General features: G+C 57.5%; 1 protein-coding gene across 4 annotated transcripts in view; it reads right to left on the bottom strand.

Annotated features, from left to right (window-relative positions):
* Positions 1-20,373, bottom strand: part of COL5A1 (collagen type V alpha 1 chain) — a 159,282-nt gene that overhangs the window by 32,020 nt on the left and 106,889 nt on the right. For all 4 annotated transcript variants that reach the window (XR_009503811.1, XR_009503810.1, XM_059925959.1 and 1 more), the window contains exons 30-42: positions 19,397-19,504; positions 18,660-18,713; positions 15,883-15,936; positions 10,178-10,222; positions 9,980-10,033; positions 8,862-8,906; positions 8,287-8,340; positions 7,202-7,255; positions 4,544-4,597; positions 3,623-3,730; positions 2,245-2,334; positions 2,094-2,147; positions 674-781 (exon numbers count right to left, since the gene is read on the bottom strand). Coding sequence is in view for 2 of the 4 variants with exons in the window: in XM_059925959.1 (XP_059781942.1) it covers positions 674-781; positions 2,094-2,147; positions 2,245-2,334; positions 3,623-3,730; positions 4,544-4,597; positions 7,202-7,255; positions 8,287-8,340; positions 8,862-8,906; positions 9,980-10,033; positions 10,178-10,222; positions 15,883-15,936; positions 18,660-18,713; positions 19,397-19,504 (882 nt within the window). In the remaining 2 variants the exon portion in view is untranslated. The remainder of the gene's footprint in view (positions 1-673; positions 782-2,093; positions 2,148-2,244; positions 2,335-3,622; positions 3,731-4,543; positions 4,598-7,201; positions 7,256-8,286; positions 8,341-8,861; positions 8,907-9,979; positions 10,034-10,177; positions 10,223-15,882; positions 15,937-18,659; positions 18,714-19,396; positions 19,505-20,373) is intronic.

The raw sequence follows: 20,373 nt of genomic DNA on the forward strand, positions 1-20,373 counted from the left end.
AGGGGCTGGCGGTTGGCTTCCCAGGAGGTGTCTAGACAGGAAGGGTCTCTCTAACCCCCTTCATGGAAAGCAAGACTCCAGACCCCCTACCCCTGAGCTTTCACAAAGCCTCCAGGTTGGGGCGATCACACTTAGGGTTCACTGGGAGGTTGGCTGTCAGGGGTCTGGGTAGAAGCTGCTTATCTGCCGGTCATGTCTCCCGTCCCTTCCTTTCTCCGTGTCTACCCCCAGACCAACAACGCAAGCACCAGCCCAAATATCCACCTTTCCCAGACACTGACCAGCCGTGGGCCCAGGCCAGGGCGCAGGGGGCTGTGTACACAGCAGGAGGCAGTGGCCCGTCCACACAGGGCACCCAGAGCCTGGACCGGGGCCAAGGCCACGTCTGGACACACTGTCTCCACCCCTCCCCGTGCCTGCATGTGCTGGGGCCCAGATGCGTGGGTGTGACCGGCCGAGCCTGGCCCGGACGCTCCCCGAACACCCCTCCAGCTCAGGCAACTCCGGGAAAGAAACTGGCCGCCACTGTGATCGGTCCTTGGACCTCAATCAAGACAGCTGGGCACACACCACAAACTGCCCCCACCTCCCCGATCCCGCAAACCCCCAGGGAAATGCCTGGGGAGGGGACAGCACAGGGGCAGGGACAGAGCTCCTTCGAGGCAGTACTTACAGGAGTTCCTTTCTCCCCAGCCGGCCCGGGAGGTCCCTGGGGCCCAGGTCTCCCTGGAATTCCGATGGGCCCAGCAGCACCGGCCGGACCTCTCTCCCCTGGAGATCCCTGGGGCGAGGCAAGAAAGTGGTTTATTTCAAAGGCTCTCCAAATGCATGGATACAACTTCCTAAAGCACCGCCTGGACATACCACTCACCCTCTCACTCTAGAGCCCACAATAGCTCCCCAGGGCCCCTTGCAAACACAAACTATCTGGTCTAGCATGTGAGGCTGTGTTTCTGACCCCCTCTTCACTCCCCAACCCATAATTCCACGTCCCTCTACAGTGTCTGAAAACACATCGTCCCTCCGTAAGTTCTGGCTTTGAATGCCCTCTTCTGGGACCCCGGCACCCACTCTGCCCTTTGGGGTCTGCCTGCCACAGAGCATTCACTTGCTGCCCTGCCCCTCCATGCTGTAGGTTTTACAGGCGAGGCTCTGGCCCAGGAGCGGGGCTGACGGGTGGGCACCTGGACTAATTCTAGGGTTCAGCATCGAGAGACCACTGCTGCCCGGGGCGTCGTCCTGCTCCTGGCCCTTATCACAAGGAAAGGCAATATTTTCATGTCCACCTGACTTCCCCATCATTGCCCCTCTCAAATGGCCCATAGCTCAGGGGAAGGGGGTGGGGGGTCATTTCATGGTCCGTCCTCAAACCCAGCTAGGGGCCAGGGGAAGCTCCTGAAGCCCCACAGCTGTAGGTGAGTGAGCGGGCTGTCAGATGGGCTCATTTGAAGGGCAGGGGGAAATAACGCAGATGTCGCATTTCCATAAAGAGTCAGGCAAGAACAGGGGGTCCGCGGGCGTGTCTCTGGAGGGTGGGCACAGCCTCTCGCGGCCCCTGATTCCCCCAGACCACAGCCCAGGGTCTGGAAACTCTGGATCTCCAAGCCTCTTGTAGCTAGACTCAAAGTTGGGGGGGACCACCTAGGTTAACAGACAGCACAGCTCTGGGGGACAGGCCTCCCGCCTGTGCCGGGTCACATCTGCCCTGGGCAGCCCCAGGCGGGCGGACAGCCCAGCTCTCGAGGCCGTGGAGCTGTGTGTCCGTGCCCCTCCCGGCTGCTCCGGGACCAGACCCACACGAAGCCTCCTCCACAGGCTGGGGGGCCCACGCAGCCCTCCTCCAAACCGCCCGGCTCTCCGGCTGTCCTCATACAACACGCCCCTGCCCCGGCCCTTCGTCACCGGCTGCCAGCTCGGGCACACTGTCTACGTCCCTCCCAAGCCCAGCTCCTCCACCACAGCTTTCCCAGGACCCACGCGGGGCCAGGGCAGGCGTGCGTGCTCCCCGGGCCTCGGGACGCCCGTCTTGCCTGCAGAGCAGGTTTGGAGGCAGAGGGTGGGAAAGAGGCTCTGTGCTGAGCCAGCATACTCACCGCGGGGCCTGGCGGGCCGGGGGGGCCTTCACTGCCTTTCAGTCCAAGCGCCCCCTGCAAAGCAACAAGATGTGGGCAGGGCACCGAGGGGAGACGCCCCCCGGGCTGGGCAGCCTCCAGCTCCATCCCCCCCGGCTGGCCCCTCACTCACCACTGGACCAGGAAGCCCTCGGTCCCCGGGGAAGCCACGTAGCCCTGGGGGGCCATCTTTTCCAGGAAGGCCGGCGGGGCCTGGGTCACCCTGAAATCAGAGCCATAGATGAGTTTCCGAGTGATGCCCAAGACCGGGGTTAATGGGGAGCTGGGCGGGGCCTGGTCTTCCAGATCCGCGCGGGAACTGGGTTGGATGGGGGGCTTCCCCGGGCACTTGGCTTTAAAAGGAACCTCTGAGTCTTGACTTGAATCATTGGTTGGCAGGTCCACGCACTGGAGCGCAGCCCAAGCTCACACCAGGGGGCCTGTGTGGCGGGCTGGCTCTGTGTGTGGCTTGAGGACGGATTCTGTCCGGGAATCCAGCCGTACTCCACGGAGTCCCGGCCCCCCACCATGTCCTTCGGGGCCACGATGGCTGAGCCGGGGCTGAGGGCCCCACGTCTGCCCTTCTCACGTTAACTGGGGATCCTTGAAAACTGGGCTCAGGGGAAGGAGTCCGTGGCCGAAGCATGGGAAGCGCTGCTTGAAGAGGACTTGCCGCTCAAGACACTTGTCTCAAGCCTGAAACCACATATTCTGAAAAGATTCTCCACCTGAGCATGTACCTTCCCTGAAGTTCATTAAAGCTTTGACATCTTCCAGAATTTTCTCTGGGGTCCAACATGGCAGCATATCGGTCTTCAAACCAGCATGCCCTTGGCTTCCTTTCCAAACTCAGAGAGCTCTCTTTGTGGCCAGACACCTGCCTTTGTATTATACACACACATACGTGTGTAGTTTTTTAAGCACATACATGTGTACTCAAGCATATATGCATGCGTGCATACGTACATGTGTGTAATTTTTTCACTATTTGATTACTTCTCAAGTTTAATCTCTTGTATGTGGTCACACAAGGGGCTGGAGAGCGTATCTTTCCTGTGTCCCTCACTGAAAACCTGAAAAGGGGAAGGCTGTTCATTTCTATGCTAAAACACAGAAAGATATAACCACCAGCTTGGGGTACCCAGAGTGGGGATAGATATTTTTAATATTTATTCTTTCACCTCTTACAGTGGGCAGTTTTTTAAAGGGTCGCTTTCTGCTAAGTCCCATTTAGACACATGAATTGTCAGAGTTTTATCCATTTCTGGGAACGGGCGTGGGCAGCCCAGGGAAAAGGCGGTCCCCAGCCCCTGTCACATCCATCCGGGCGGCAGGTCTGCTCAGGCCCTCCTTCAAAGCGGGCAAAAGCTGAACTAAGTTCCTGGTTTGGGGGATGGATTGGCACGACGAGACTCTGCTTGAGCATTACCCACTCCTCAGAGAAAAGCAGACCAAAGGCCGAAATGGTTCCTTGGGAAAGTCTACCTGGCACGGAGGTCCCGGCCACTCACCTTCGTCCCTTCTTTTCCGGCCAGGCCCGGGAGCCCTTGTTCACCGGGGGGGCCCGGGGGCCCAGGGTGGCCACGCTCACCCATGGGACCAGTTTCTCCCGTGGGACCCTGTTGGGAAAAGTGTGTCAGCCATGAACCGTGTTCGAGGGACACGCAAGGGAGTAACCTTCTCTTCCTAACTCTAAGGACAGCCTGGCCACAGAGGCAAAGGGCCGTTGCAAGCCCACTAGACCTCCACATTCCTCTGAAAGTCACCTCCCTCCGGTAAAGATCCAGAAAGGTCAAAGCGAACCAGGTGGGTGATGTTCAACAGCCACTGCCTGGCCCTGTGGTCCTGTGTCTCCTCCCCAGTGAAGCGGGGCAGGGCCTGTGTTTCCCAGGGTGTCACGGGGAAACCAGTGCAGAGAGGGGGAGCGGGGAGTGCGCCCACATTTCCTGGGTCAGTATCTCATTCACTGCCACGTTCGGTGGGAACTTTCTGAGAAGCAAGGTGACTGCGCCCTGTTCTGCGGCTCTGAGCCTGCAAGCCCGTCCTCACGTTGATCTGCAGGCGATTAGAACAGCAGCCCTGGGTACAGGATCCAGGGTGGGGAAATCAGGCTGCATGAATACCTAGGGCTGGGCTGCCCAGGGGGCGGAAGTCAGACTCCCGAGCCAGCCTGGTCTGCCCACGGGCCTGGCAGCCCCCATGGTTCTGCCTGCTCCGTTTATGTCTACGTCAACAGATCACTCCCCTGCTCTCTGCACCTGGTCCCCTGCACGGAGCACATCTCTAAACAAGCACTACGGGCCTTGTGATGCCCTCTTGGCTGCAGCCAGACCTTGAGAATGGTGGGGAACTTCCGTCCCGAGCGTGGCTCTCTTTCCTGTGTGGGTGGGGACCCAGGACGACCAGTGACACCAGGGGATGCTGTAACTCACCTGAGGGCCGACCACACCCGGGGGGCCTGGGGGGCCGGTCTTGCCTTGGAAACCCTGCGAAGAGAGAGTTGGCACACTGAGATGGCGAAAGCGGCCCAATAGAAGGCTCGCCCCCGCCAACCCTCACCCCACCCCCAAACAGTGGACGTCCCAGCCTTCATTTAAAAGGGCCGTTTCTCTTGTTTCATTTTGCATGAATTTCAGGAAGGTCGTGAAGCCAGACAGTTAAGTTTCACCAGCTGCTTCCCATCGCCCTGCTTTGTGCTGAGAAATATATTTTAAAACCGTTCATCTTTCTAATGTCACTAAGTGTTCATTTTCTGAGCAGACTTGGTGTCCCCTCTCAGGAGCCACCTCTGGGCTGTATCTCGTCAGTGACTTTGTAGAGACTGTCCTGCTTCTGTCACCAAGGCTCCCGGGGCAGGGCAGGTGGTTTCACTACCGTGTCCCCCTGCACTGGTTGAAACCGGGACGCGGCGGGGACTTGCAGCTTTCACAGTGCGGCAGCTGGGAGATATTCTTAGCTCGGTTCCAGAGGAATCTCTTGCTTCTGCTTTGCACAGGGGCACAGAGGCACCCGTCCGGCTGCACTGCACACACCCTCCTCCAGAGGACACGGCTGACAGCAAAGCAACGCGAGTGTAATTTCCGGCACGTCTACAGAGCACGGCACGTGCCGACAAGATGCTATCGGCAGGTGCCACACGATGCTGGGGAAGACGGCAGGTGCTGCGCCCGGGAGGATTTTAGCGGAAACCCTTAGAGTCTGGAGAGGGAGGTGGTTCGCTGAAAGCCACAGCGAGAGCTGCAGGGTGAGCTGCCCGCGGGGCTGACGAGCCAGGGCCTCTAATTCACTGCACGACGGCCAGCGTGCAGGCGACGGAGGCTTCACGCTCAGCCGCCGGACCACACAAACCCACAGCGGACTCGGCTTCTCGGCAGATTCCAGGAGGGCTCCCTTCTTCAGGCCCAGCTGAGCTGCATGCAATGGACCACGGCCATGGTCAATGCGGCGTTCCCCGTAGGCAGCCTTTACAGGGTCAGAAACAAGGAACGGTGGACAGGTCGAGGGCACCCCCCGCTCGGCGGGCCGGGCAGCAGTGCCCAAGTGGAGGCAGGAGCCTGGGTGTAAGGCAAGAAAGGCCCCCCGCATGGTCCACTGTGGGGACCGTCCACGGCTGCTGAGGCCGGGATCCGTCTCTAGCCCCTCCTGAGAAACGGGCTTTGCGGTTGCACTTAGGAGATGCCAGGACCTCTCGTGTTTCCAGCCTCTACAGAAAGCACAAGTCAACACCCCAGGGAAGACCTTTCTGGAGGCGTCTGGACTGGCCCGTGGAGGACATGCCACCCCAGGTGGGTCTGGATGGGGGTGCCCCTGAGTCTACGGGGGCAGCCGGGCGTGGCAGGTGGAGCCGGGAAGAACCTGTCCTACTTTCCCAGCAAAAATAAGCAGCTTAATTACTTTGCCAGCCTCTTCCCAGAACGAGGCAGAGGGGGAAAAGCACACACTAATGCAAAACCTTCCATCTTCTCTCCTCAGAAAAGCATTAGAGAAAAATATGCAAAGCTAGGAACGTTTTCATTTTTCTCTACAAACAAAAGAGCAAAGTAATCTCCATTTATCAGCCTCGGAGCGCTGTGCAGAACGCCGGGATGGTACAATTAGAAGACGTTTCATCAGAATGAGCCAAAAAGGGACAAAGGCATTTTTTTAAGCAGTCACCAAGAACATATTAAATGTGCCATGCAAAATGCACTTTCACGAGGGGATTGCTTTTCCTCGGAGAGTCCGTCAGAGACCTTTGGCCACAAGGACACCGGGCGCAGAGACAAGGGGGCCTCTCGGTCACTCTCCACCAATCTGGTGACAAGGACGTCACCAGGCGCTGTGAGTCCCCAACTGTCCGAAGCCTGGAGCCCCAAGGTCACAGGTTTGCCCACGCCCTTCCGGGGCACAGGCCTCGAGGGGACACAGCGTGAAGCTGGGCCCAATCCCCAGTGGTTCCCGGGACCAGAACGTGATCACATTTCCGATAAATGCTTTTCCTAGAACTAAAAAATGCCGGTGTCCTTTAAGTCCAGCTGACAAAGGCTGGAACGGGCATTGCTACAAGTCAGGGCAAGGTCAAGGAGAGCCTGTGACAACAGAGACGCTGGCCCTGAGCACAGCCAAGGGCCCAAACTCCACCCTGACCGGCCACCTGTCCTCCTTCCTATAAAAGGGGACTTGGAAGGAGCCCTCCAGGCCCCCAGCCGTCAACCCCGAGGCCGGAAGGGCCTGGACAGACAGGGCTGGGGGTGGCATAAAATAACCAAACGACAGACGGAGAATCTTCCCAACTACTTTTCCAGATCAGATGCACATAGGACAAACCGGCCACACTCAGACTGCTGCGGGAGGAAGGACAGGCGGCTGCGCTGGGTTTTTGTTTGTGTCACGATGGTTTCACGTGTGACCTTGGACCAAACTGGCCAGGATGAACTTTGCAGCCGGCGCCTGCCTTTGCACACAGAGCTGTCACAGGGTTGCTGCCTGCGCTGGGCTCTCCCCGAGGTCACAGAAGATGGCCCGGCCCTCAGGGCCTTTCCCGAGGCTGACCGCCTCCCATAAGCTGATGGGCAGCAAAGGCCAGGTCCCCCGGCCCTGCCCATACTCACCGTCTCTCCTCTCTGCCCAGGGTGTCCCGGGAGCCCATCCTTGCCCGGAGGCCCCTGAAGAAAACAAAGGAAGGAAGTTTCATTTTGTTCTGAGACGCACACACCTTCGGGGTTTTGTGCTATACCAGGCGACAAAAGCTACCATTTCATTTCCAAGGTAATGACGGCAAAGTCACGGTGACAAGTACCACGTGGGACCCAGGGTCTGGGCACCGTCCCCTTGAACGCTCACAACCACCCCGAGGGTCACCGTCATCTCCCACGGGGAGAAACCAAGGCAGCGAGAGGTCAGCAGCTCCCTGAGGTCCAGCCAGTGGGAGGTACAGGAGGATCAAGTCCGTCTGTTTCAGAAGCCAAACCCCTCCCTAACCCCTGCCCCCAAGCCAGTGCCGTTAGGCAATAACTCCAATCATGAGGGGTTTTTCTTTCTCAGAGGAAATATATTGTGTCTGTTGTGAGTTGAATTGTGTCTCCCCCAAAATAGGCTGAGGTCCTAACCCCTGGAAGCTGTGACTGTGGCCTCATGTGGAAATAGGGTCTTTGCAGATTGATCAGGTCAAGGTGAGGTCCGAATGGATTAGGGTGGGCCCTGATCCAGTGACCGGTGGATAGAGATAGAGCATTTGAAGACACAGAGGGACAGAGAGGCCAGGCGAAGATGCAGGCAGAGATCCGGGTGAGCATCTGCAACCCAAGGGCGGCCGGCAGGCGCCAGAAGCTGGGAGAGGCCTGGGACGGATTCTCCCCGAGAGTCCTCAGAGGAGGAACCAGGTCTGCCCACACCTGGATTTTGGACTTTGGCCTCCAGACTGTGAGAGAACACATTTCTGTGGTTTTAAGTGACTGGGTGTGCGGTCATTTGTTATGGCAGCCCTAGTGCCCTAAGACAGTACCAACTAGAGAATCGTGATGGTCTAAATGAAAGAGGGGTCCGTGCTCCCCAAAAGCAGCTCCCTCCAGCCAGAGCTTCCGGGCAGGTCTCCCTCCCCACCCGCCGGCTGCCAGGAGGCTGCTGGAGTCTCGGGGAAGGACCAACATCTCTGGGAAATCCTGGGCCAGCCCCACAGGGAAAATGCAGTACTCACCGGGGGACCCTTTGGTCCAGGGAACCCCGTGGGTCCTTGGGGTCCGTTGGGTCCCTGAGGACAGAGAATGGCCAGTATGAGGACAGACAACTCCCCAGCACGTGGGGGGCCCAGCAGCCCTCACCGTCGGCTCTCTGAGCACAGGCACCAGGCACGATTTACCACTGCTCCTCCCCATGACTTTTTCTCTAATTTTTCCAGCCCTTGCCCTCACCGATGTGAAAAGAAGTCCAGTCAGGGGACGAGGAGGTCAGGTCACAGAGCAAGGTCCCTCGGGGCAGCACGGGCCCAGGACCCAGTGTCCTGACATCTCAGCCACTGCCCCCCCCCCAAACCCCAAGGCAAGGGCCAAGTGGACGGGCTCTCCATCTCCAACCGACAGAAGACTTTCCTCCCAGGGAAGGCTACCTCTGACCCCCTTTCCATTTTAGGAAAACCCTCTCCTTCGGCAGAGTCAAAGGCCAGCCTCCCTCTCCCCCGCCCACTGAGGAAGAAACGCAGGGGGGCTGTTTAAGGCAGGCTGCTCTCCTGAAGATGTTCCTGGAGCTGTTTCTGGGATGTGTCCAGATGCTTACCCGTTCACCCGGAGGGCCGGCTGGGCCATCGCCTCCAGAGTTGCCCTGGGAAGGGAGGGAAAGATCGAGAAAAGCTTATTATTATTTCTACTATTACTATTTTTCATGAAAAGACTCTGGCCCATGACATCATCAGAAGTTCAGGGTCACATACAGCATGTGTGCCCTTCTGGAGGTTCACCCCACCGGATTCTCAGTAAAGAGCCAGGCCGTGGCTCACAAAGGCCACCTGTCCCCTTGCTTCTACAAGCACACCTGACACTGAGCCGGCATCCCCGGGGCTGTGACATTCCAGGAGAACACTCTCCCGCTGTGGGACAAAGGCCACGCTTCCACCAGGGGGTGCAGCCCAAACTCATGAGAAGACAGGACACAGGCCCCGTCCCAGGGCCCACCCGGCACCGGGCAACAGCTGAGCGTTAAGTCAGCCTCCGGGGAGCGTGATCGTGGCTCAGAGCTCGTCAGGGAAGGATGTGTGTAGCCCCCGGGCTGGCACATCTGCCTGGCTCTGCACCTCGGCCAGCAGCGGGCCCATCTCCTTCGCAGGAATGCACTTTGCAAATCACATCCTGGACAGGGCAGGACAGGACCAGCCCGCCTGGCCGAGGTTTGTTTCCACACTGACGGTGGCCAGGTCAGGGGGGGGGGGGTGGTAGATTGGCTTCAAGGCCCCAGGGTGGGAGGAGGGTACCGAGAGGATCTTTCACCAGGGCAGGAAGAACTTTCTTTAGAATCCCAGCAAAGATGTCTCTGCAGCTTCCAAACCCCTTCTCAAGAAAAGAAATGAGACCTCCCCATCAGAACTAGGGCGGGGGGTGGGGGCGGTGCGGAATCTGTCCAAAGCCTGGCTGGGCCTGACCTCCTGGAGCTGCGGGGCTTCTGGCTGGAAAGTTCCACGGGGGGATGGCCCCGGGCTGCCTCTGCCACATGACTCAACCTGGCCTAACTCATCCAAGGGCTGGTGGAGGAGACCAGCTCCGTCTTAAATACCTCCAAGAAAACTTCTTTCTTTATCTTTTCAAGTGAGAAAGGCCATGGGGCACCCTCTGGTGCTTGACATTTTGGTGCATCAAAAACTCTGGTCCATCCCGGGGCCACAGAGGATACTGAACACATACCTTGGGGCCAGGCTTCCCAGTGATGCCTCGGGGGCCTCTTTCACCCCGTGGACCCTGGACAAACAGGAAACAAGACAGGTCGGCTCCAATCCTCAGCGTCCTTGACGCCTCCTTCCCCCCCCCCCCCACCCCCCACACCAGGCATGCTCCCCACAACCCACTCCCAATCTGGAAGATGGCCCTCACGCCCAGGGTTACCGTTGGGCCTCGTTGCCCCCGAGGTCCCGGCTTCCCAGGTGTGCCCTGGAATCAGAGAAAAAGGGTGTCGGTCAGTCACTTGACACACCTGTCACTGTCTGGGCGGTGGCCCCTCTCCTGGGTGATGGAGAGACCACGCGAAGTCAGAAGCTAGGAAAGACCACCCTCCTTATCTTTGTTTTAAAGGAAGACTGTTCAGGGTGACAGAATTCACTGCACATCCAATACACACAGCTTTGTATTTCTGTACAAGGCCTGTTGAAATCCAATTTTCTTCCTGCTGCCTCATGGCTGTTCACCATGCTTATCTGGTTTCCTTCCCTCAAAGCATCTACCCCTCCCTCCTCCCCCCTCCTCCCCCTTCATCCCTCTCTCTCTCTCTCTCTCTCTCAGCAGGGGTGGGGGGAATCATTATTACAAGAAAAGAGAAGGAAGTCAACCCCTTTCCTACATAATTTACTTTTGCTACAGTTAAGGATATTAGCCATAAAATTTTCAACAGGCTCTGCAGACGAACAAACTTCCAATTTAATACATAAATCATATATCCGAGAGTCATTTGTTTCTCTTCTAATAGAATTTAGACTCCTTCTTTCTCTGTGGTTTTGCATTTTCCAAACCAAGGAAAACAAATGCACTGCGTTTGTTTTTTTCTAAAGCAAATATATAACAGCCGGTAAGTGCAGTTTACCTACAGCACATGGAAGTAATGGATTGATCACGGCTCCTGTATCTCCACCTCTTCTCCATTCATTTTCCGGAATTTTTTTTTTTTTCTGGTTTCTAACAATAAAGCCCAAGATGGACCTGTATTGCTAAAGGCCACCTGATACATTTCCTCTCACCACCTTTCATTCATTCGCTGTCAGAATCAAAACTGCTTTCTAGAGCCTCCCGCTTTGAAATGAATTTAATAAAACCTTTTATGATAATGCGGTAATTATGATGCTTTTTAAAGATGCACTCTGGTCTCGCTGCTTTCATTAGATGACGATATCTTTTGGCTTCAAATAAATATTTGCCTACAAAAATTAATGAAGCATCTGCTTTCTTCAAATGATGGGCTTTCACCAGCACAGACACCGTGACCCACCCGGGTGACTCCCTGGCATTTGCGGGCGAGTCCAGCTGGCACGTCATCTCACGCCCAGCCTCCACCCAACACCACGACCCGGATCGCAGTTCTGATCTTGTCACCTGAAAGGCTCTGGGTTCCAACCTAAACTAACTGTGCCCCGGGCACTGGGAGCAAAACGGAGTCTGTCAGGCCTCCCAGGTGGTGCCATGCTCTCCAGGTTTCCTTGTAAACGAACCCAGAGTTTTGCATCCCGGTGACTTACGCCACTGAACAGAAGGTGCCCCATCCACGGCTTCCTTAACAGAATCTCCCGTGAGCACTTGTCCTTGTGTCCTTGTGGGGAAGGCACGGGCCATCCCAGAACTAGCCTTGCTCGAGCCAAGATGCCCGACGCAGGTGGCAGAAGCCTCCGGTCGCTGGTGGTGTTCCTAAGGGGTTGGCTCTTCCCAGGCAGGGCCGGCTGGGACCCCGCCTTGGCCCGGGGTGCAGGCCAGTGACAGGGACAGACTGTCGCTTGCTCACATGACAGCCAGCTGTACGTGGAATCCACAGCCAGCAGTCCCCCAACCCAGCCAGCGCCTCCGCAGAGGCCAGGATGAGGCGGACAGAAGGGCACCCGCCGGCTCACAAGCAGGTGTCAGACGGGAGGCACACGCGTATCGGCACACACGCCACCCGTCACGCTGAGCTTCCTAGCACCTGGAAGTATCCATCGGACCAGCATGTCCACAAGGAGAGTGAAACGACCTCTCCAGAGAAGCACAGCCCGCCTGCTCCCTTCCCATCCGCTCCCCACACCAGAGCGGGGACCAGAGCTACTCTGAAAACCTCCCACGTTGCTCCCCCGATGAAAGTCTGGGTGGGTCCCCAGGGCCTGGGATAAAGAGCACAGGTCAGCTGTTCACCCCCCAGGCCTCGGCCTGCAGGGCCAGCCATGGCCAGCCTTCCTTCCCCTCCTCCCTGCCGCCCTCTCCACTTCACCCACCCAACTTCTGTCCCTCCTTGGGTCCCAGGAATGTCACCGCCCCCAGGAGGCCTCCCCTGACTGCCGGCTTCGGCTCTTCCTCCTGGGAGACACCCCGATTCACCTGTCTTTCTTCACACTCATCACTCATGAGCGGGCCTCTGGGTGCCCTCTCTGGGCGGCAAGGTGCCCAGGGCCCGGTACTTCACAGGATGTTAGAAGCACCTGCTGTAGAAGTGAATGAGCTCTCTCCAAATGGCCCCAGTCACTCTGAATTCCAAAGCCAAGGGAAGGTGGGGACAATCACACCAGTGACCGCCGGGGGAGTCCTCCGTTCACCACGGCTCAGGAGACCAACGGCGCCAGACAGATCACCAGGCAGAGGGTCTGGCTTCCCTCATGATGCCGGCAGGGGTGAGGGGCTCCCGTCCGGGGCTGGGCTGGCTGTCTGGCTGCTCTAGGCTGGTCTCAGCTTCTGTGTTTCGCCTCCAGCCTCTGGAGTGCAGAAGCGGCCTGAAGACGGACACCTGGGGCCCCCGCCCCAGGAGCCTGGAGTCCGACCTCTACGCTCTGGGTCCCGCCGTTGTCAGCCCACAGAGCCGTCCCCCTCCTCCTCAACCGTGGAACAGGATCGGGGACCGCCGGCGCCGAGGGCACAGAACTTGTGCTTCTCACCACCTTCCCCACTCTTCCCGTGGTTCCCATCCAAAGTGCGATCATCGCCACGTGGAACTCCCGTGGATGACGTTTCAAATGCAGGGGCGCCTTCGGTCGAGCGCTCCATAGGAATGCTTGGCATCCTGCGGCCTCGGCCCCTCGCACCTCCACCACCGCACACCCTGGTCCCCGTCCTCCACCCCTGAGGCGGGTTTCCTCTGCCCCCTGCCCCTCCCAGGCTCTGCCCCTTACTCAGGCCTCCTCCTCCAGGCCGGCGCCGACCCCCTACCTAAAATCGCAATTTTCCCCTGAATTCCCGCCCTGCCCATCCTGCCTTATTTTTTGCCAGAGCACAGACCAGCATCCGCCTCGCCATCTGCTTCACTTACTGATTTGTCCACAGTCCCGGCTCTGGAAGGTGAGCTCCCCCAGGGCAGGGATTTGGGCTTTTCCTGCAGTGTCCCCACCCTGGGCTCACAGAGCACCCGGGACATATGGGCAGGGCAGACGTTCAACAAACAGTTTGCAAGAACAGACAGACACAGTGACATAAGAACAAGCCTGTAACTCAGTTTGACGAGGACGAGAGAGCAGGATGGGCACCGACACTGCAAGTTCAAAACCACGGGGAAAGGGCTGCGGGAAGGCCACTGCCCCGGGAGACACTTCCCCCTGGGTTCCTCAGCGCCCCCACACACTCCATCCTCTGAGCCAAGAACGGCGAGGGTGCTTGTGGGCAGACAGCCTCGGAGTGGAGACCTGGGGAGATCTGGAGTCCAGGGCAGGAGAACCAAGGTGGAGTCCTCCTTCCTTCCGTGGGGAAGGTTCCAGAATAAAGGCATCTGACTCTCCGGAGGGGAGGATGGGCAGACGTGCCGTAAGTGCTGAGTCTCGTGACTCCAGGGTCCTCTCCTGGGTGCAGGAACACGGGGAGCCCACGGCTAAGCAATGAATGTTCAGGGTCTCAGACCCGGGGGCTTGTCCGTCTGCCAGGACGTGCACTAAAACGGCGGCACTAACTTGTTCGCTGCAAGCAGGGTGATCTCAGACGCTTCCTGGGGACAGACGTGGCCATTTTCCCCTGGATCCTGGGGGGCACTGAGCCCCCCCGTGCCCCAGGCACATTTCTCCCACAGTGAACAGCCGTGTGCGCCTGTCATGCTTGACCACGGCCCAACCACTCCCTTCTGGAAGAGCTGGCATCTTTGCCATCCCAGCTCTCTCTAAATGCTGGCGGCCACGCCCACCCACGTGGCCACGATACAGCCACATGCAACTCGACAATCCCTGTAAATCCCGGAGTAGATCGCTTCCTCGGGGTGTCCAGGTTTCAGGCCCCAGGAACCACGTCCGAACCTCAGAACAGGAGGAAGTCTCCTGGCCCCAGGCCCCCCTGCTTTCCAACAACCCGTTTTCAGCGGTGACCCTGGTGACCCACGTGCTGACGCGCTGGAACAACGGCCCGTGAGGGTCGGGGGGCATCCGGGCATCTGCCCAACCTTCTCAGCCCGGGAGCGGGGAGGCGGAGAAGCATGAGGGGCAGAGGAGGGGAGCAGAGCTTGGACCAGAGTGCCAGCCCCCAGAGCCACGGCCAGGCCTCTGCTGCTCTACGTGACCCCACGGGGCCTGGATCTGCAGTCCAGCTCCTCCACGGCAGGGCCTGTGGTCACACCACGTGACCCCCTGTTAACCGTCATGACCCCTTTTGGGGGTTCTCACGGCAACGTGGTGCGGAAAGCCCTGTGCTCTCCACGAGCTCAGGGGCTGCCCACCCTGTCGCCCCACGGTTCCCACGCTTTTACCAGACCCTGGACCACTTTTCTCAAATGACAGTCTTTCCCTAAAGACACGAGTCAGACTGTCCCTACAAGGAAGAACTAGACAGACAGGTAGGCAGGTAGATGATGGACACACAGACAGTTACAGATATAGACACAGACATAGGCATGATATAGACATGACATACATCTAAACATTGCAGATACAGACACAGGTGTAGACACATCTAGATACCGATACAGACAAATAGATAAAGGTCTCCCTGTGGTTACGCTGTTGATTTGCACTCAGAAAAGTCCCCGTTTTTCTCTTTTGTGAGCCTGGCAGACACGTTCGTGTACGTGGATTGTGGATGGTTGAGGTCTTCCTCCCTGCTTTCAAGAGATCTCACTGTCTCTGCTCAAACGCAGTAACATTAGTTTGTAGCAAGCGCTCCGAGGAGGGGAAGCCCCTCTGTCTGTGTGGGGGGGGGCCAGCCTGGGGCGGAGGGGACCAGGCTGGGCCCAGCGTCTTCCCCAGGCCTGCTCTGCACACACCCCACACGCCTGCAGACCAGGCCGCTCAGAGTCCAAAGGCCCAAGAGGACCCTTCCTATCTTGTTCGGCCGCGTGGCAGCGCTCAGGCAGCCTCCCGTGATTTCCCTAAGCAGCGCTCAGGGCAGCTCCTGCAGGAGGGCCTGGGCCGGCAGGGGGCCGGGAGGACGGCTCCCCCAGCCTGAGACTTCGGATCACCTTCCCTCAGGGGGACAACAGAGGGGGAAGCAAAGTGCGTGGCACCTGGCGGGGGTCCCGTGACAGTGGCAGCGTGGGAAGAGGAGGAAGGAAGCGCCTTGACCCTGGGTGAGCAGAGTCCGTGAGATACAAAGCAGAACTCCTTTCCTTCCTTTTCAACTTAGCCCAGAGGGAAAGTCACTTGGGCTGAAAGAGGAGAATCTGGGTTTCGCCAGTGACCCCAAAAGAGCTGTCGGGATGGAGGCTGTGCATGAGAAAGCGTGTTTTCTCAGCATGCCTTCCTCTCCGGCCCGCTGCCCTTTCTACTGCAGCACTGCCCCGCCCAGGGGTCCAAGAGTCACCAGCGCTCAGTGGACAGGCTTAAGGTCAGCTGTTCCCAGAAAGCAGTTTTGGCAGCAAAGTGGGTGAGAAATAAACAGGATGCATTGGAGAATATACCCGCGAAATACCAAGGCAGCAGAACAAGCCGCCTGAGCAGAGGCCAGACCGTCCTTACCCTGCCACCCTTCTCTCCGTTGGCGCCAGGAAATCCAGGAAATCCGATAGAACCCTGAAAGAGAGTTAATTAGGGAAGAAGTCTGAGAGCCTGATCAGGAGGACAAGCTATGCTGCCTGTGCCAGCAGGAAGAAGAGTCTGTTAGGGGTCATAGTCTCGGACCGAACCCATCCGCTGCCCACCACCCACCATCCATCCACCTGTCTACCCACCCCCCACCCATCCACCCACCATCCACCTATCTACCCACACCCCCATCCACCCACCATCCATCCACCCACCATCCATTCACCATCCAACCATCCATCCACCCACCCACCCATCCATCCATCCAGCAAATCACCCACCATCTATCCATCCATCCATCCATCCACCTATCTACCCACCCCCCCCATCCACCCACCATCCATCCACCTATCTACCCACCCACCCACCCATCCATCCATCCAGCAAATCACCCACCATCCATCCATCCATCCATCCATCCATCCAACCACCATCCACCAACCATCCATCCAATCCAACCACCATCCACCCATCTACCCACCCACCACCCACCATCCATCCACCTATCTCCCCACCCACCACCCACCTATCTACCCACCATCCATCCACCTGTCTACCCACCACCATCCACCTATCTACCCACCACCCCCATCCACCCACCATCCATCCACCTATCTCCCCACCCACCACCCATCTACCCACCATCCATCCACCTGTCTACCCACCACCATCCACCTATCTACCCACCACCCTCATCCACCCACCATCCATCCACCCACCCATCCATCCACCATCCATCCACCATCCGTCTATCCATCTACCCACCCACCATCCATCCATCTACCCACCCACTATCCAACTATATTACCCACCCACCCACCCATCCATCCAACCAGCAAATCACCCACCATCCATCCATCCATCCATCCATCCATCCAAACACCATCCACCCACCATCCATCCATCCACCCACCATCCACCCATCTACCCACCCACCACCCACCATCCATCCACCATCCGTCTATCCATCCACCAAACCACTCATCCACCCACCCGCCTACTCAGTATTTCCTGAGCACCTCACAGACTCCAAATCTAAAAACCAGAACTGAATCTTAGAACCAGGCTTCCCCTTTCTCCCTCTCTCCACACCCTCCTCTCACACTCCCATCTCTGCAAAACACTGGTGTTTTGGAAGAAAAGGGAACATGTGCCACTCAGATTAACTGGAGATGACGCGTGAATGTCACATTTATGACATTTGTTTTCTGCACCTTGTTGCCATGTTTTGTTATCTTCCCAGAACACCTCTAAATAAAGCACGGCAGCTTATAAAGTCAGAAATGAATGCAAATTTATGCACTGGCTGTGGCCTCGCACAGCTCTTTAATTCTAGAACTTTACAAGGTGCACACAGGCAGGGATGCACTTAAGGGCTTTGATTGGACGAATATCCAAACACTTACCACGTGAGCTCCCAGTGACACTGTCTAAAGCATTTCTTCAGCATGTCTCTACTCTCTGCGTGACTTAAAATCCTGACCTGAACGTGTGCTTAGACCAGGAAAAGTTGACCGATGTTCAAACCTTGAACTTCTCCCAGGGTGCTGAGCTTTGCCAAGCCACCCACGTGCCCGCCTGCCTGCTCCAAAGAGGAGACTGTACCGAGCTTCAGGGCGGGAAAACCTGGGATGCAGGCTTCACAGTGCTCGGCTCAGGAGCTGGGTCACCGCCCAAGGACTGTCCAAACTGCCTGAGCAGCTTCAAGGTTCTGCCCTCATCTTTCCAAAAAGCTGCCTGAACTTGATCTATATTCTCCCCCTACTCCCGTCTTTCCCAAACTCGTCCTCTCTCTCCTCTCCTCCCCGAAAAGGACACGCATTTCAGGAGAGCAAATGGGTCCATCAGCCTCTCTTCCTCCAAATACAGTGGACAGCACTGCAGTCAGTGACTACATCGCTGGCAGATACTAAACAAAACTCCTGTTTCACAGCAAATGATCTCCCCTGCACGGTGGCTGTGGATTCGGCTGCTGAGTGGGGGCCTTCGCGTTCCACAGGAAGGACTGATGTTAAGCATTGCCATCAGCAGCAAGGAAATACCTAGAGCTGCAGCCCAGCCCACGGGGCCTTTCCTCTGCTAACAAGCGGGGTGTCCAGAGGCCTGAAGCCCAAGGAGGGCAGGACGCACGGACGCAAACCCGAGAGACCCACGAGTTCTCTTTTGCTGTTAATTATGTCTCTAGTGAAGGCAGCTGGTTATTTTTTAAGGAAGAACCATGAATAATAAAAGGTGAGATTTTAAAAAAAAAATGTTTTAAATGATTTGCAAAGCCTCAAGGAGCTGTTACACGTAAAATAAAGCATGATTTCCTATAAGAAAGGTTTCAGCTTTCTTTTATGCTCAGTTATGAGCAAATAACTTCTGGATCTCCAGGGTGAGTTAAATCTGAGAGAGGTACACAAGTTCTGGGTGTGGAGAAACCAGTGCACAACGGTCCCCACGAGGCCACGGGCACTGAGGATCCCGAGGTGCAGCCCACGCTCAGCTGGGTGGTCCCCTTCTCTGAAAAGGCTCACCTAACTGTCCAGGCCCCTCCTTCTGACTTAGCCGAATTACCGCAGACGGTGGTGAATGGGGCAGAACCGAGACACAGCTACTGTGCCCTTCTGCTTTGTCGCAGCAGCTACGCCAGGGAGGGCAAAGGGGTGATAGTGTGCGGGGCAGGGAGACGCCAATTGTCACATCTAACAAGGTAGTTAGTGCGTTACCTTTGGCCCTTGTCTTCCTGGGTAGCCGGGCAATCCTGGGACTCCGAGTTTTCCCTGGGGAAATAAAGGAGGTGCATTTCACGGCCAGCTCTGTGCTTCTCTTGAGCAGAGAGAAAACCAGCGTGTCTTGGCAGGAGACTGGAGCAGGCTGGAGTCTCCAAAGGCCGAGCACACGGTCATCACGGAGAGCGCCGTGCCTGGTTTCAAGCAGAGGACCCTCGAGCAGGGATGGACGCCACTGCTGAAGCAACAGTGGGTGCAGGCAAACGTTCCAAATAAAGGAAAAGAGTTCTTTGTCTGTGACATTTTGTTCAATCCTTCTGTAAAAGAGTTCCAGCCTTGGGGCAGGACAGGGCGGGATGTTTGGGCCGCTCAGAGCCGGTTCCTGTTCGGGGGGTGAAGGTAGGGGGTAGGGGAGCAAGACGAGGGTGGGCGGCCTCCTGCAGGTGTAAGAGCAGCTGTCGGGAGCCCTAAGCCCGGCCCGCCCCGTCACAAAACAGGGTGCACGTGGTTGCCAAGCTCAGACTCTGAGCTTTTGTGACCAGCGGGAGGAAGGAACTCTTCCAGGAGTGGATTTGGGGACGAGGGTGCTGGGTGGAGTCAAGGGGACAGGAATCACGCCAGGTCTCGCACCAGCTCCCACTTGGGGCTCAGCCTGACCAAGCCACCGCCTGGACGCCCAAAGCCATCAGGAAGAGACTGTCCCCGGGAAGCGGTCAACCTCCTGTGTCACGTACCTTCTCCCCAGGGGGTCCCAGAGGACCCGGGTCGCCATTCGGACCTCCACGACCCTTAGGGCCTTCGGGACCGTCCTCCCCTCTGGGACCAGGTGGGCCGATCTCCCCCTGCAGTTCAGAAAGAGAAGGTGAAGGAGATCCCCAGAAGGTGAAGGAGAGCCCCAGAGTCTCCAGCCCCGCAAGGTCCCCCCCACCGTCTGGGAGTGAGGGGCCGGATCCCAGGCCAGGGCGGTAAGAGCCGCTGGGCCCCCTCAAGCAGATGGACCCTCGTCCTCGCACCGAGGAGACCAGAGCTCTGCTGAGCGACCGCTGCCCCCCAGGGCCCACACTCAAGCCCCCGCTCTCCTGTTCCCAATGACCTTCTCCCAATCAAGCACCTTTTGGCTAAAATAACTTCGGTGACTACGGTAGCCCTGAACTGCTACTTCCCCAAAGAGAGCAGAAGTGCCGTGCATTGGGGGAGCTGCTTTCTTCTCCTGAAGAAAGTATCAAAATGGACCACAAGGCCTGGCTGGGCCACGCCTGGGTGTCATGGCACAAGGGAGACCCACAGGGTGTATCCAGAGACGGAAGAACCGAAATGTCATCTCATCCAACTTCCCCAAGGAACAGGTGGGGAGGCCTGAGCCCACATAAGGAAGAGGGCCTTGGGGGGTGGCCAAGTGCAGCAGCAGGGGCCTGGCCCGGCCTCGGAGTGCCCACCCTGGCCCTCTCTGTCTATTGCTGGGTCCTCCTCCGATCACTGGTTTCCGGGATAAAGAAAGCTAATGACTCCCTTATTCCCCAGCCCCAGTGTGTCTACAGGTCGAGGACTCTCTGTCCCTAAGAGGTGCTTTTCTCGTTCAACAAAAGAATCCTTCCCATGTTTTCTGAGCACTCAGAAAATTAGGAAATGCCAAGCACTGGGCAGAAATTCCTCTTTGGGAGAAATCAAGACTGAGGAGCCTCGCTGCCCAGCTGAGGAAGTGTCCCCTCCC

This window comes from Balaenoptera ricei, chromosome 6 (assembly GCF_028023285.1).
Source record: "Balaenoptera ricei isolate mBalRic1 chromosome 6, mBalRic1.hap2, whole genome shotgun sequence".
Classification (NCBI taxonomy): domain Eukaryota; kingdom Metazoa; phylum Chordata; class Mammalia; order Artiodactyla; family Balaenopteridae; genus Balaenoptera; species Balaenoptera ricei.